The 15000-nt window shown below is 38.8% G+C and overlaps 1 protein-coding gene across 1 annotated transcript in view; it reads right to left on the bottom strand.

The window, feature by feature from the left end:
• The window catches only part of rdm1 (RAD52 motif containing 1), a 14036-nt gene extending 3922 nt beyond the window's left edge, over nt 1–10114 (bottom strand). The window contains exons 1-4 of the mRNA XM_046835034.1: nt 9840–10114; nt 8011–8190; nt 2842–2967; nt 2465–2627 (exon numbers count right to left, since the gene is read on the bottom strand). Coding sequence (XP_046690990.1) covers nt 2465–2627; nt 2842–2967; nt 8011–8190; nt 9840–9944 — 574 coding nt within the window. The 5' untranslated portion in view covers nt 9945–10114. The remainder of the gene's footprint in view (nt 1–2464; nt 2628–2841; nt 2968–8010; nt 8191–9839) is intronic.
• Nucleotides 10115–15000: the final 4886 nt, after the last annotated feature.

Raw genomic sequence — 15000 nt, 5'->3', positions numbered from 1 at the left:
ATATATATATATATATATATATATATATATATATACATATACATACATACATACATACATACATACATACATATATATATACATACATACATATATATATATACATACACATATATACATATACATACACATATATATACATATACATACATATATATATATACATACACATATATATACATATATATATACATATACATACATATATATATACATACATATATATACATATATATATATATATATATATATATATATATATATATATACATTTACATTTACATTTACATTTACATTTACATTTACATTTACATTTACATTTACATTTACATTTACATTTACATTTACATTTACATTTACATTTACATTTACATTTACATTTACATTTACATTTACATTTACATTTACATTTACATTTACATTTACATTTACATTTACATTTACATTTACATTTACATTTACATTTACATTTACATTTACATTTACATTTACATTTACATTTACATTTACATTTACATTTACATTTACATTTACATTTACATTTACATTTACATTTACATTTACATTTACATTTACATTTACATTTACATTTACATTTACATTTACATTTACATTTACATTTACATTTACATTTACATTTACATTTACATTTACATTTACATTTACATTTACATTTACATTTACATTTACATTTACATTTACATTTACATTTACATTTACATTTACATTTACATTTACATTTACATTTACATTTACATTTACATTTACATTTACATTTACATTTACATTTACATTTACATTTACATTTACATTTACATTTACATTTACATTTACATTTACATTTACATTTACATTTACATTTACATTTACATTTACATTTACATTTACATTTACATTTACATTTACATTTACATTTACATTTACATTTACATTTACATTTACATTTACATTTACATTTACATTTACATTTACATTTACATTTACATTTACATTTACATTTACATTTACATTTACATTTACATTTACATTTACATTTACATTTACATTTACATTTACATTTACATTTACATTTACATTTACATTTACATTTACATTTACATTTACATTTACATTTACATTTACATTTACATTTACATTTACATTTACATTTACATTTACATTTACATTTACATTTACATTTACATTTACATTTACATTTACATTTACATTTACATTTACATTTACATTTACATTTACATTATATATATATATATATATAATATATAATATAATAATATATAATATAATAATATATAATATAATAATATATAATATAATATAATAATAATATTTAATAATAATATATAATATAATAATATATATAATAATATATAATATATAATATAATAATATATAATATATACACAGGGTTCATGATCATCTGAAATGTAAGTAATAACAAAAGACAGTTGTTGTTATTTAGTCCTATAAAATTAATTCTACAACAATAAATGAATAAATGAAACTGTTTTATTAATGAATAAATCAATATGTTGAGAATTTAAACACAATAGAAATGTGTTATTAGGCAGCGTTGGACAGTAAATGAAGTAAATGTAACTCGTTTCTGTTCTTAAGTAGTTTTTTCATGTATCTGTTCTTTACTGAAGTGTTTCTATTCAGGGAGATTTTTACTGTAACTTCACTACATTTAAAGTCAAATTAATTTTTTTACTCCACTACATTTTGTGAAATCAGTCGTTTCTTTTTATTTACGAGGATAAAAATGTAACTGGTGAAACACGCAGCGAGTCACCAATCAGGATCGAGCGCACGCTCTGTTTTACACATGATCTGATCGGCGCTCGGTGCATCTACTGATCACCAACATACAGTTCAGCATCAGTTCAACATCAAGCAGAACATTTAGAGAGGAAGAAATGATGAAGAAACTCCAGACTCGAACTCACCACCACACACGTGACCTCATTTACATAATTTTACTGAATTAGATGAAAAGAAGGTTTTGTGTTCATGATGATTGTAATAGAAATCAATCAGTGTTTGAGTCATTAATATCATTCTATTAATAGATCAGTGTGCTGAGAGTCACATTCGAGTCTTTACACATAAACTGAGGTGATCAAGTAAATAATCTTGTGATAAAAATGATAATAGGAACATTAGAGTTATAATAAATCACTACTTTTGATACTGAAGTTCATTTGAAGGTAAAAACTTTTGTACTTTTACTCAAGTAAAAGTTTAAAGAGACACTTTTACTTTTACTGGAGTCACATTTTACTTTAACTCAAATACATGCTTTGTGTACTTCATCCACTGCTGCTATTAGGAAACATCACACGTCGGGTCGCACCCCAACACCATGCTCCTGATTAATTTCCCATAAGAGAATAACAGTGTATCTATTCAGATAAAACTGGATAGGACAGGATGAGAAACAACACCAGCATAACTCCTTCACCTTTCTCCTTATCCACCACCTCCTCAGCGACACCAACCCCACGGCACGTCACTCCATGCCGAGGGAGAATCAGCTCCACGATACAGCCGTATTTCAGCAGCTCTCCCTGGCTGCCTGCGTCCAAACTCCAACCCGCATCTGCACACTGCGATATATCTTTCACCTGGGGAGAAGAAACACTGAAAAATTAGCATTTCAGCAGTTCATGAGAAGTTGTAAGTGGACTACGGAGCTAAGAAACTGATCTGAGCTAAAATCCACCAACATGATGGATCTTCTGGAACAGAAGTACTGCAGAATCCTTTCACAGAGAGATTTCGGTTTTGGATGAAACGTAGATGAAAGATTGGTATTACACGTCTATGGAAGTTACTCACAGTGATGATGCGAGTAGACCAGCCGTTGTAACCGAGGTAATGATTAGCCAAGTCTTGGCACTTAGCATTGCTGAGGGACTGGGATTCAGACAAGAACTTCGGGTTCTGCTTTGTGCTCAGTCTGACCTGCACAGAAACAAAAGGATGGAACTTTATCCAAGATGTGAATACTGTAGATGTGAATATTATAATGGTGTACAATCACAACACATACATTTATTTATGATTATATCTTCAACACTGTGTGGTCAAAAGTATTGGAACGCCTGAGGTATGAGGTTTTTGGATTCAGGACCATTACATTTTACTTCTTCTTCTTCTTTTTCTTTCGGCTGCTCCCATTAGGGGTCGCCACAGCGGATCATCCGTCTCCATACCACCCTGTCCTCTACATCTGCCTCTTTTACACCAACTACCTGCATGTCTTCCCTCACCACATCCATGAACCTCCTCCTTGGCCTTCCTCTTTTCCTCCTACCTGGTGGCTCCATCCTCAGCATTCTTCTACCAATATAATTCATGTCCCTTCTCTGCACATGTCCAAACCATCTCAATCTCGCCTCCCTCACCTTGTCACCAAAACATCCTACATGCGCTGTCCCTCTAATAAACTCATTTCTAATCTTATCCATCCTCGTCACTCCCAACGAAAACCTCAACATCTTCAGCTCTGCTACCTCCAGCTCCGCCTCCTGTCTTTTACTCAATGCCACTGTCTCTAAACCATACAACATCGCAGGTCTCACCACAGTCCTATAAACTTTCCCTTTCATTCTTGCAGATACCCTACTATCACAAATCACTCCTGTCACTCTTCTCCACCCACTCCACCCTGCCTGCACTCTTTTCTTTACTTCTAACACACTCTCCATTACTTTGCACTGTTGACCCCAGGTACCTGAACTCCTCCACCTTTTCCACCTCTTCTCCTGCAACCGCACCCTCCACTGCCCTCCCTCTCATTCACACACATGTACTCTGTCTTACTCCTACTGACTTTCATTCCCTTCTCTCCAACGCATATCTCCACCTCTCCAGGCTCTTCTCAACCTGCTCCCTACTCTCACCACAAATCACAATATCATCCGCAAACATCATAGTCCAGGAGACTCCTGTCTGACCTCGTCCGTCAACCTGTCCATCACCACTGCAAACAGGAAAGGGCTCAGGGCCGATCCTTGATGCAGTCCAACCTTCACCCTGAACCAGTCTGTCGTACCTACTGCACACTTCACTGCCGTCACACTGTCCTCATACATGTCCTGCACCACCCTCACATACTTCTCTGACACACCAGACTTCCTCATACAATACCACAACTCCTCTCTTGGCACTCTGTCGCACGCTTTCTCTAAATCCACAAATACACAATGCAATTCCTTCTGTCCTTCTCTATACTTCTCCATCAACATTCTCAAAGCAAATAAGGCATCTGTGGTGCTCTTCCTCGGCATGAAACCATACTGTTGCTCACAGATGGTCACCTCTTCTCTCAGCCTGGCTTCCACCACTCTTTCCCATAACTTCATGGTGTGACTGATCAACTTAATTCCCCTGTAGTTACTGCAGGTCTGCACATCTCCTTTATGCTTAAAGATCGGTACCAGCACACTTCTTCTCCATTCCTCAGGCATCTTCTCACCTTCCAAAATCCTGTTAAACAATCTGGTCAAAAACTCCACTGCCATCTCTCCTAAACATCTCACGCTTCTACCGGTATGTCATCTGGTCCAACCGACTTTCCACTCTTCATCCTCTTAATCGCTGCTCTCACTTCCTCCTTACTAATCCTATCTACATCCTGCTTCACCAACTCCACATCATCCAACCTTCTCTCTCTCTGATTTTCCTCATTCATCAGCTGCTCAAAATACTCCCTCCACCTTCTCAACACACTCTCCTCACTAGTCAACACATTTCCCTCTCCATCCTTTACTGCTCTAACTTGCAGTACATCCTTCCCAGCTCGGTCCCTCTGCCTGGCCAATCGGTATAAATCCTTTTCTCCTTCCTTAGTGTCCAACCTCTCATACAGCTCCTCATATGCCTTTTCCTTGGCTTTCGCCACATCCCTCTTTACCTGCTGCCGCATCTCCTTGTACTCCTGCCTACTTTTCTCATCACTCTGTCTATCCCACTTCTGTTTTGCCAACCTCTTTCTCCTTATGCTCTCCTGCACTTCCTCATTCCACCACCACGTCTCCTTGTCTTGCTTTCTATTTCCAGATGTCACACCAAGTACTTTTCTAGCTGCCTCCCTCATCACTCCTGCAGTAGTTGCCCAATCATCCAACACCTCTTCACCACCACCGAGCCCCTGTCTGACCTCTTCCCTGAACCTCACACTACACTCTTCCTCCTTCAGTTTCCACCATCTTATTCTTCTTTCAGTCCTCACTCTCCTCCTCTTCTTCTTCGCCTCCAAAACCATCCTACAGACCACCATCCGATGCTGTCTAGCTACACTGTCCCCTGCCAACACCTTACAGTCTCCAATCTCCTTTAGGTTGCATCTCCTGCATAGCACATAGTCCACCTGTGTGCACCTTCCTCCACTCTTATCGTCACCCTATGATCCTCCTTCTTCTTAAAATAAGTGTTCACCACTGCCATTTCCATCCTTTTAGCAAAATCTACCACCATCTGCCCTTCCACATTCCTCTCCTTAAAACCATACCTACCCATCACCTCCTCATCACCTCTGTTCCTTCACCTACATGCCCATTAAAGTCTGCCCCAATCACCAATCGTTCTTTCCTAGGTACACCATCTACCACTTCATCTAATTCACTCCAGAATCTTTCCTTCTCCTCCATCTCACAGCCAACTTGTGGAGCATAGGCACTGATGACATTTATCATCATCCTTCAACTTCCACCTTCACGATCATCACCCTATCAGAAACTCTCTTCACCTCCATTACACTCTTACTGTACTCTTCCTTCAGAATCACCCCTACACCATTTCTCTTTCCATCCACACCATGATAAAACAGTTTAAATCCACCTCCAATGTTCCTGGCCTTACTCCCTTTCCACTTGATCTCCTGAACACACAACATCTCTACCTTTCTCCTCTCCGTCATATCAGCTACCTCTCTCCCTTTACCCGTCATAGTACCAACATTTAACGTATCAACCCTAACCTCCACTCTCCTACACTGCTCCTTTCCCTGCTGTCTCTGTAGACATCTTCCTCCTCTCCTCCTCCTCCTCCTTCGGCCAACAGTAGCCCAATTTCCACCGGTACCCTGTCGGCTAACGATACCTGTGGCGGTCGTTGTTAACCCGGGCCTCGACCGATCCGGTATGAAATTCTCATTTGTGATCTGCATATTTGATTTGGCACATGTTTTACGCTGGATGCCCTTCCTAACGCAACCCTCCCCATTTACCCGGGCTTGGGACCGGCACTAAGAATGCACTGGCTTGTGCATCCATAATGGCTGGGTTAGGACCATTACATTTTACTAAGAGACCCAAACCTGTTCCGGCATTACACAAAGTGCACCACGCCAGCTCCATGAAGCTCCATGTGGGTTGGAGTGGAAGATTTTTCTTCTAGAGAGCTCCAACCGTATTGAACACCTTTGGTATGAATGTGAATGCAGACTGCAACTCAGGAACCTCCTCACCTTCTCACCTTCTTCAGACTTTACCAACACCTTTGTGGCTGAAGTGTTCCTAGAAGAGTGGAGGTTCTTATAAGAGCAAATGGAGATTAAAGGTGGAATGGGATGTTCAAAAAGGAGCACATACCAATCTTACGATCAGATGGTTTTTTTTTTTTTTTAAATAAAGTACAGAATATTCAGACAGATGGATACAGAAACAGAATCCATACATAAAACTCTCATTTTTCTATGATGTTATTCATCAGATGTTGCAGCAGTGCAGTGTTGTAGTATCTTTCAGTTTCCATATTGTGCAAGAGTGAATCCCTAAAGCTGTTATGATATTTTATTTCCATGATGCGTTTCGTCACGGCAACACTCATCACCTATTATGCAAATACGGAACTGAGTAGAGCTGAACATGCTTTTTTCTAATAGGGGAAAAAAAGAATCATCCTCTGTAACTATGTAAGATATACAAATCTTTTATCTTATGTACCTGTCCATCTTATAAATCATAAATATACGGTTTAAAAACAGACTAAAATACCTCTGTTCTGTAGAGAGTTAAATACCACACTAACATTATTTTATATAAGACCTGCAGAGCCATTTTATTTATGATTTTTTATTACTTATCATTTATGTAGGACTACATGGATATTCTCAGGTCTCTTTGCCGTTAGATTATGTTACAAAGAAAAAATACAACCTAAATATCAATCTTCAGAGATGGCGGTATTTTTCTTAAATGCAGCATCATCACATTTTTTTTTAATTAGGCATTTCAATTATTAAAATCCAAGAAATCTTATATAATAAACAGGACCTTTAGTTTTCTCAGGGAGGTGGATGTAATTGTGGTAAACACTGACACCTACTGGTGGATTGTAGGTTATAACAGGAAAAACCCAAACGGTCTGCAAAAAGACAAACTGCAAAATGGAATGAACAAAAATCCTATTAGCAAAAGAAGAAACATCCCAATATATAACTACAATGTTGTGGACACCTGATAACATCCCATTCAACATCCAGTCCCCCTTTGCTCTTATACTAACTTCCACTCTTCTGGGAAGATGTTCCACTAGATTTCGAGAAGATTTGTATAATATTCATTCACCCACAAGGATGTATGTAAAGTCAGGTACTGATGTAGGTGAGGTGAGAAGGTCTGGGATGCAGAGAGCATAAAAAAAAATCATCTAAAAGGGCTTTAATAGGGTTGGAGCTCTACAGCAAGAGATCTTCCATTCCAACTCATGGAAAGCAGACCTTTATTAGGCTGGTTTTGTGCACAGAGACACTGCCATGCTGAAACAGATCTCCTCTCTTCAGTGAAGGGAAAATGTCATGCAACCACGTCCAAAGACGTACAATTGTTTGCCACCAGCAGTTTAAGGAGCACCACATGTGGCTGGAAAAGTCGGGTGTCCCAATACTTTTGGCCATACATTGCACCTGTGAACGAACACATTAAAGGAAGCACTTTGATGCGCCACGCCTTAATGAGAAATGTAAAAAAAAGCTGGAAAATAATGGAAGTGCTACATTACTTTGAGAGGAACTTCCTGGAACAGACACTGTTTATCTGTGGATCTTTGAGCCTTGGACGCCTGGGCAGAGGAGTAAAACTTGACCAGTGCGTAAAACCCCGGCGCTGCCACGGAGGCGTTGGGACACACCTTCACCAGGTAGAGCGCTCCAAAGGAAGAATACACACTGCACAGGGACTCCTGTTAAAGCGAACAAGATTCAGGAGAAGGTCACATGATGCAGGTGATAATAAACAGTGTAGAAGTAGGAGACACTGTGAGATGGTATGGATTTGGTTTCAGTATTGTAATGGTTTTAATGTTTAAATCTATAAGGTACACCTGGAGTTACTGTAACTGAGACTCTGATACTCAACTCTTTTTGATCAATCAGTGGAGTGAACATTTCGTTTGTCAGTTTTTTATGATGATCCTGCACAAAACAAGACTTAAGCCTGAGCTGTGGAGTTTTGTGCAGGATCCATTATAGACACTGACATAAAATCTTCACGACTCCACTGCACACTGCGTCATATAAAGAACAGCAGGTTTGTTGATATGTTGCAGTGTGAAAGATTTCTGAACACGTCTTACCACCGTGATGTTTATTCTACGCTCTTATCCACTGAGACCTACAGTTATCCCACTCATAAACACAGTTAATAGTTAAGGGCCTTGCTCAAGGGCCCAGCCCTTAGTGGTGCCTTTAATCTGAACTCATAACATTCCAATCAGAAGTCCAACATCATAACTATTAAAGCTTCCACTTCACCAGAAGACTGTAAACTGTAATCCTGCTGTATAGAAATAATTGTTTTTATAATTGATGTGGTGTAAAGAATCAGTGCACAAATGCTGCATGTAAGTAATAATACCTTCACATGCAAATTTATGGAAAGGTACAAAAAGATTTTTATACAAAATTGTGCAATTATAGTTCCGAAAGAATTGCAAAACGGCAAAATTTGAATTTTCTTTTTTCTTTTCTTCTTCTTTTTTTTTTTTCCACAACGAACTATTAGTCAGGAATTGAGCAAGAATGAAGCAAACACACTCCTGAGAAAAACACTCCTCCTGTGCCGCCATTGTGAACTGTTTGGAGAGAAAAAAAAAGAAGCTTCTTGTACGAAAATATAAAACTAATGAATTTCCTCCTGGGATGAATAACATGATCTATCTATCTACACTATACTGCCAAAAGTATTGGGACACCTGATCTTTCCTGCTGTATGTGGTTCTTTTCCAAACTGTTGCCACAAATCTGAAGGAACTCAATTGTACAGGTTTAGATGGTGCTTTAATAACATTTTGCATTCACTTGAACTTGGAAACCCAAACCTGCTCCAGCATGATGATGCCCCTGTGCACAAAGTGAGCTCCTTGAAGATCTGGTTCACATGCATTGGAGTGGAAGATCTCCCGCTATAGAGCTCTGATCTCATCCCTACTGAACACCTTTGAGATGAATGTGAACGCTGACTGCACCCCAGGTCTCCTCACCTACATCAGAACCTGCCTTTATAATACACTTGTGACTGATGAAGACAAATATCCATAAACACACAAAAACATCTAGTGGAACATGATCAGCTGTCCCAATACTTTTGCCAATAGAGTGCATCTATCTATTTATTGATAATAATGATTGTTATTCATGATTAAAAATGAAAACTGATGAGTGTTTCTAATAGATTCTGAGATGTTTCTATAAATCTTTATAGAATTTTGAGATCTGCAGGAATTTTTCATTCATTCCTTCTGATTTCCTGATCAATGATTCCCTGTTGCATTCTAGAGAAATTAAATAATTATGAGAATAGTAAATAATAATAAAAGGTGAATCTACTCACATAAATAAACGCCTCGGAGTGTGAAGGCTGAATTTCCCAAATAAACAGAGTTTTATTGTTTTCAGTTGGAACTCGGAACTCTATAATATCCGCCTCGAGATCCATCTCTGTGTTTAACTCTGACTCAAATCACCTCTTATCATTATTCATCTCTCTGAAGCTCTTTCGCGATTAATACAAGTGTAAAAACGCGATTATAAAAGTTATAAACTCTAGTAAGCGGTGTGAAAGAATCCACGTGACATCCTGACTTCCGTAAACAGAATGAAATTTCCCGCGCTGCACGTCACGCCTGCGTCAGCACGTACAGTACGTCATGACGTCGAGGGGAGGAAAAGGGGGACGGAGGAGGAGGAGGAGGGAATTAGGGGGGTGCGGCAACATATTGCTTCTGTGTAACATGTTTAAGTCAGAGCTCTGCTGACATACTATATTTTAGCAGATTTTGGTGAGCTAAAATATTTCTAAATCGCCCCTAGAGTTATACAGAGAAATGTATATTTGAAAGGAAGAGAAAGAAAGAAGGGGAAAGGGGAGAAACAGGAGTCTCATGTCAACAGGAATGTCAACATTCACGCTTTATTCACGCTTTTAATTTTTTTATTATTTAACTTTATATTAAAGTTTATTTTTTTTTCCCACATCATTTTTTACATTTCTTTTCACATGGAAACAGATTTGATATGCAGGTTTAATACACTATATTGCCAAAAGTTTGTAGACACCTGGTCATGAGCATGGTATGTGCATTTTGAGCTTTGCATTTAACATTTAGTCCCAATTTTCTCTTATAATTCCTTCCAGTCTTCTGTAAAGATTTTGGAATGTGCTTGTGGAGATTTGTACTCATTCAGACACAAGGGTGTTAGTAAAGTCAGGTGTTGTTAGTGTTAAGATGGTTTTCACACTGTTTCACACACGTTCCTTTGTCTGCTCAGTGTCTATAGAATATTTATGATGTTAGTCTGTAAGGTAAACAGGGAGTCCTTATCTGGACTCACACATCTCCAGCTAGTATATCCTCTTGTCTAAACAGGAAACAACTAGGTCAGGTTTCTTTTCTCTGTATGTGTATAAATACGTTCTGCTACCTGCAATAAAGAGAAGAAGAGGAAGAACATGCATTCTGTGTGCTGTGTATTTCTTCTTCCCTGATATCAGAAAGGCACAACGGGCATAGCAGGTCGTATGGAAAACCTCTCCAAGAATTAAGTTTCGTTTGGGCATGATAAAAATCTAACAGTTTTGGTGTCAGAAGCGAGATACTTTCAGCAATATCCAAAAAGGGAAATCACGCATCAAGGTAAGTTTTAAGATACTTCCTTGTTTGCGGGGATTGTCCCGTATGCCAGCCAATAGGGCTGCATATGTGTTCGTGTCTTGGTTATGCATTAATTGTTTAATGATAATTTCCTTTGGTGGGATGATTTCGTCGCGACATTGGTTTCCTCACCTTAGATGTAAGATGCAAGATTAGAAGACGTTTTTTACGGTCTGTCTAATATAGGCGATATTGTCTGAAGTATCCAAAAGAATCCACGATAATTTATATGCCTGAAAAAAATAGATAAATGAAAAATTAATTGTTAAAAAAAAAAAAAAAGTGAGAGAAAAGAGAAAAGGAATTAAATAAAAACGGACATTTTGAAAAGACTAAAATTTTTCAAAAGACTTCAATCTTGTTTTGGCTTTATAGTCTATTTTTTTCTCCTAACTTACAAAATTTGTGATCCAATTGGAGAGACTGGATTACCTTTTTTGTTTGAAGACTGCGATCCCCCTGGTGCCTAGCGCAGCTGTATTGTCTGAGTGTTATGTGTTGTGTGTCTGTTCTTTGTTCTGTGTAAAGAAGATGGGTCATGACATTTCTCGCTTATTGCCGGAAGAAAGTCCCAAAGATTTTATGTATAGGAATTGTGCCGGTTATTGAACTAATCCTTATTTAGACCATTTGGCATTATGGAGTGAAATTGTGTCACATCTAGATACTTTTTTCCTAGAGATTTAAAAGCTGCTAGAGGTTTCTACTATGCTCCAGGTTTAGTTAACCCGTTATGCTCTGCACTGCAACAGGAAGTGGTGCATTCCAGCCTCAGCACAAAACTCAAGGAGGAGGTCCTAGGAAAAAGAGGAAGTTCATCTTTTAGGGAATAGATAGATTTCCAATTTCATGTCCTGTAACTCACCTTTTGCCTGTAGTGACACAGACTGGTACAAATTTTTATCATAGCTTTATAATAATTCCAAACTCTCCTTTAAACCTTTAAGGAAGAGATATGATGCACTGGGAATGGAGATTCTGTTTTTTGAAACCAATGTCTCACTGTCTTTTTCTTCTGTCCTCATGCTCTCAACCGAGCCACAGCCACATCCGGAAGATTTCTTCCAAGGTAGTACAGAGGTCCTGCCTGATGAACCAAATTTAGGTGAAGTTAACCCTAAATTATGGGCCTCTCACAAAGATGAGGCAGGTTTAATCCAGGTAAAACCGTATCATGCACTCATAAAAACACACCATCCGATTTTTGTTAAACAATCTCCATTGTCGAAAGAGAAGAATGTTGGCATTGCTCCAGATATTGACAATTTATTGTCACAAGGTGTTTTGATCGAGACACATTCACCGTATAACACATCGATTAATCCCGTCTTGAAGGCAGATAAAAAAATGCTGGAGACTAACACAAGATTTACGAGAGATTAATAAATTAGTTATTCCGTTAGCTCCTTTGGTGCCCGATGTAGCTACCATTGCTAACTCTATACCAGCGACTCACAGATTTTTTACTGTGATTGATCTTTGTTCTGCTTTTTTCTGTGTCCCTTTGGCCTCAGAGACGCAGACGCTTTTCGCATTTACCTATAGGGGACGTCAATTCACCTGTACCCGTCTTCCTCAGGGTTTTGTTGACTCGCCAGCCGTATTCTCCGCTGTAGTGCACAGAACCTTGGCTGATATCCACCTTCCAGAAACAACCTGCATCCTTCAATACGCAGATGACATCCTTGTCACAGGACTGACTGAGCAGGACTGCTACAAAGCATCAGTGATTGTCTGCAATGTCCTGGCTCAGGCTGGATTTACAGCTTCACACCAGAAACTACAGTGGGTGAAGAGAAAGGTCTCATATCTGGGCCATGTGATCTCAGAAGGCCAACGTAAGATATCGCAGGACCCAGTGCAGCTTGTGACTAGGTTTTCAAGACCTCAGACTGTAAAACAGATGCAGAGCTTCTTGGGACTAGTGAACTGCTGCCGAGCATGGATCCCTGACTGCACACAGCATGATAAAGTTTTGCGTAGTGCTATTGATCACAAAGCTCCTCCATCACATCTCATTCTGTGGACTCATGAGATGACTGACAGTTTTGCTGCCCTCAAGAATGCTATACAGTCTGCCCCAGTTCTAGGTCTTTCGAATTATACTAAACCTTTTCACCTATATGTGCACGAACTTGGTGGTACAGCTGCAGGGATCCTAGCCCAGGAACACGGTGACAGATATCGCCCTGTTGCGTATCTTTCCAAATCTTTAGACAATATAGCACAAGGGTTGCCCTCGTGCTTGCGTGCAGTGGCTGCTGCGGCTCTGATGGTCCGGGATGCTGAGAAAACAGTGCTGTCACATCCTTTGATACTGTACACCTCACATCAGGTAACAGCTATTTTACACAACATATGACAGCACAACGTAGATCTGGTTATGAGACCACGCTCTTGGCAAAGGAAAACGTAACTATTAAGCCTCTTCTCAGCCGCATTCAGCTGTAGTAGCTCTGCGTGATCTGCTAGACGATATTGACGTAGATGGTTTTGACGACACACATGATTGCCTTAAACACATTGAACAAGAGACCTCTTGTAGGCCCGATCTTTTAGATACGGCCCTGGAAGAGGGGGATTGTCTATATGTAGATGTTCATGTTCAAAACCTTCTGATGATGTGTATTTATGTGGCTATGCGGTTGTAAGATTACCTGATGTAATAGTTGAAGCTAAATCATTACCATACACATCAGCAAGCTGCAGAGTTGGTGGCACTTACAAGACATGTCGGTTGTCTGAAGGTAAAGTAGTGACTATATACACTGATTCTAAGTATGCTTATGGTGTTGTGCATGATTTTGCCGAAACATGGAAGCAAAGAGACTTTAAAACAGCTGATGGAAAGCCCATAGCACATTTTAATCTCATAGGCAACTTTTTAAAAGCTGTTCAACTCCCTGCCAAAGTGGCCATAGTTACACATATGCCACCTGTAGGAAATTTGAGATATCTGTTGGTTATAGTTGACAGATTCAGTAAGTGGCCAAAAGCATTTGCGTGTGTGAGAGAGAATGTTAAAACGGTTGTCAAAATATTAACGAAAGAGATCATCTCTAGGTTTGGTATTCCTAGTGTGATTGAACGTGATAACGGCACACTTTTTGCTTCTAAAGTAACACAACTTTTGGCTAAAAGCTTTGCATTTTTAATATTCCCTATCACCCACAGTCAGCTGGAGTGGTAGAGAGAACAAACAGAACCATTAAGGAACATGTTACTAAAGCCTGCATTAAAACAGGCCGAAATTGAACTGTTGTTCTCCCGGTAGTACTCACAGAAATGAGAATGATCCCATCTTCAACAAAACTAACCTTTTAAAGTTTTATGTTCTAACCTTTCTTGACCCCATGGGTCAGGGGACGCACTGGCATTTCTTCCTTAGGTAACCTGGAAGTGATGGTGGACGACTACGTTTCTGTCCTGGTTGAGAAACTGAATTCTATCAGTGCTGATGTCTCACTAACTCTTCCTCTGCCCACAGATAAGCCAACACACCCTTTTGTGCCTAATCAGCAGGTCCTGATAAGAAGTCTGAAGCCTACCAATGTCGTTAAGCCGAAGTATCTGGGTCCAGCGACTGTTCTAGCTGTAACCAGAACTGGAGTTCTGACTGATTATCAGCCACAGTGGATACACGCAAGCAGGATCAAAACAGCACCCACTTATTCTATGCACTAATTGGTCTGTTGGCCTAAGAAGCCTACCTAAGTGAGTATTCAGGGCTGAAACAGTTGAGAGCCCACGGAAAGATCCTTTCTTTATAGTAGAAAGGGGGCCACCTCCGAGGTGAAGATCTGACTCACTTGACTGTTTAGTTTAGCTCACCCTGATACC

Source organism: Silurus meridionalis, chromosome 22, assembly GCF_014805685.1.
Source record: "Silurus meridionalis isolate SWU-2019-XX chromosome 22, ASM1480568v1, whole genome shotgun sequence".
Taxonomy (NCBI): Eukaryota; Metazoa; Chordata; class Actinopteri; order Siluriformes; family Siluridae; genus Silurus; species Silurus meridionalis.
This window is presented reverse-complemented; position numbering and strand designations above follow the sequence as displayed.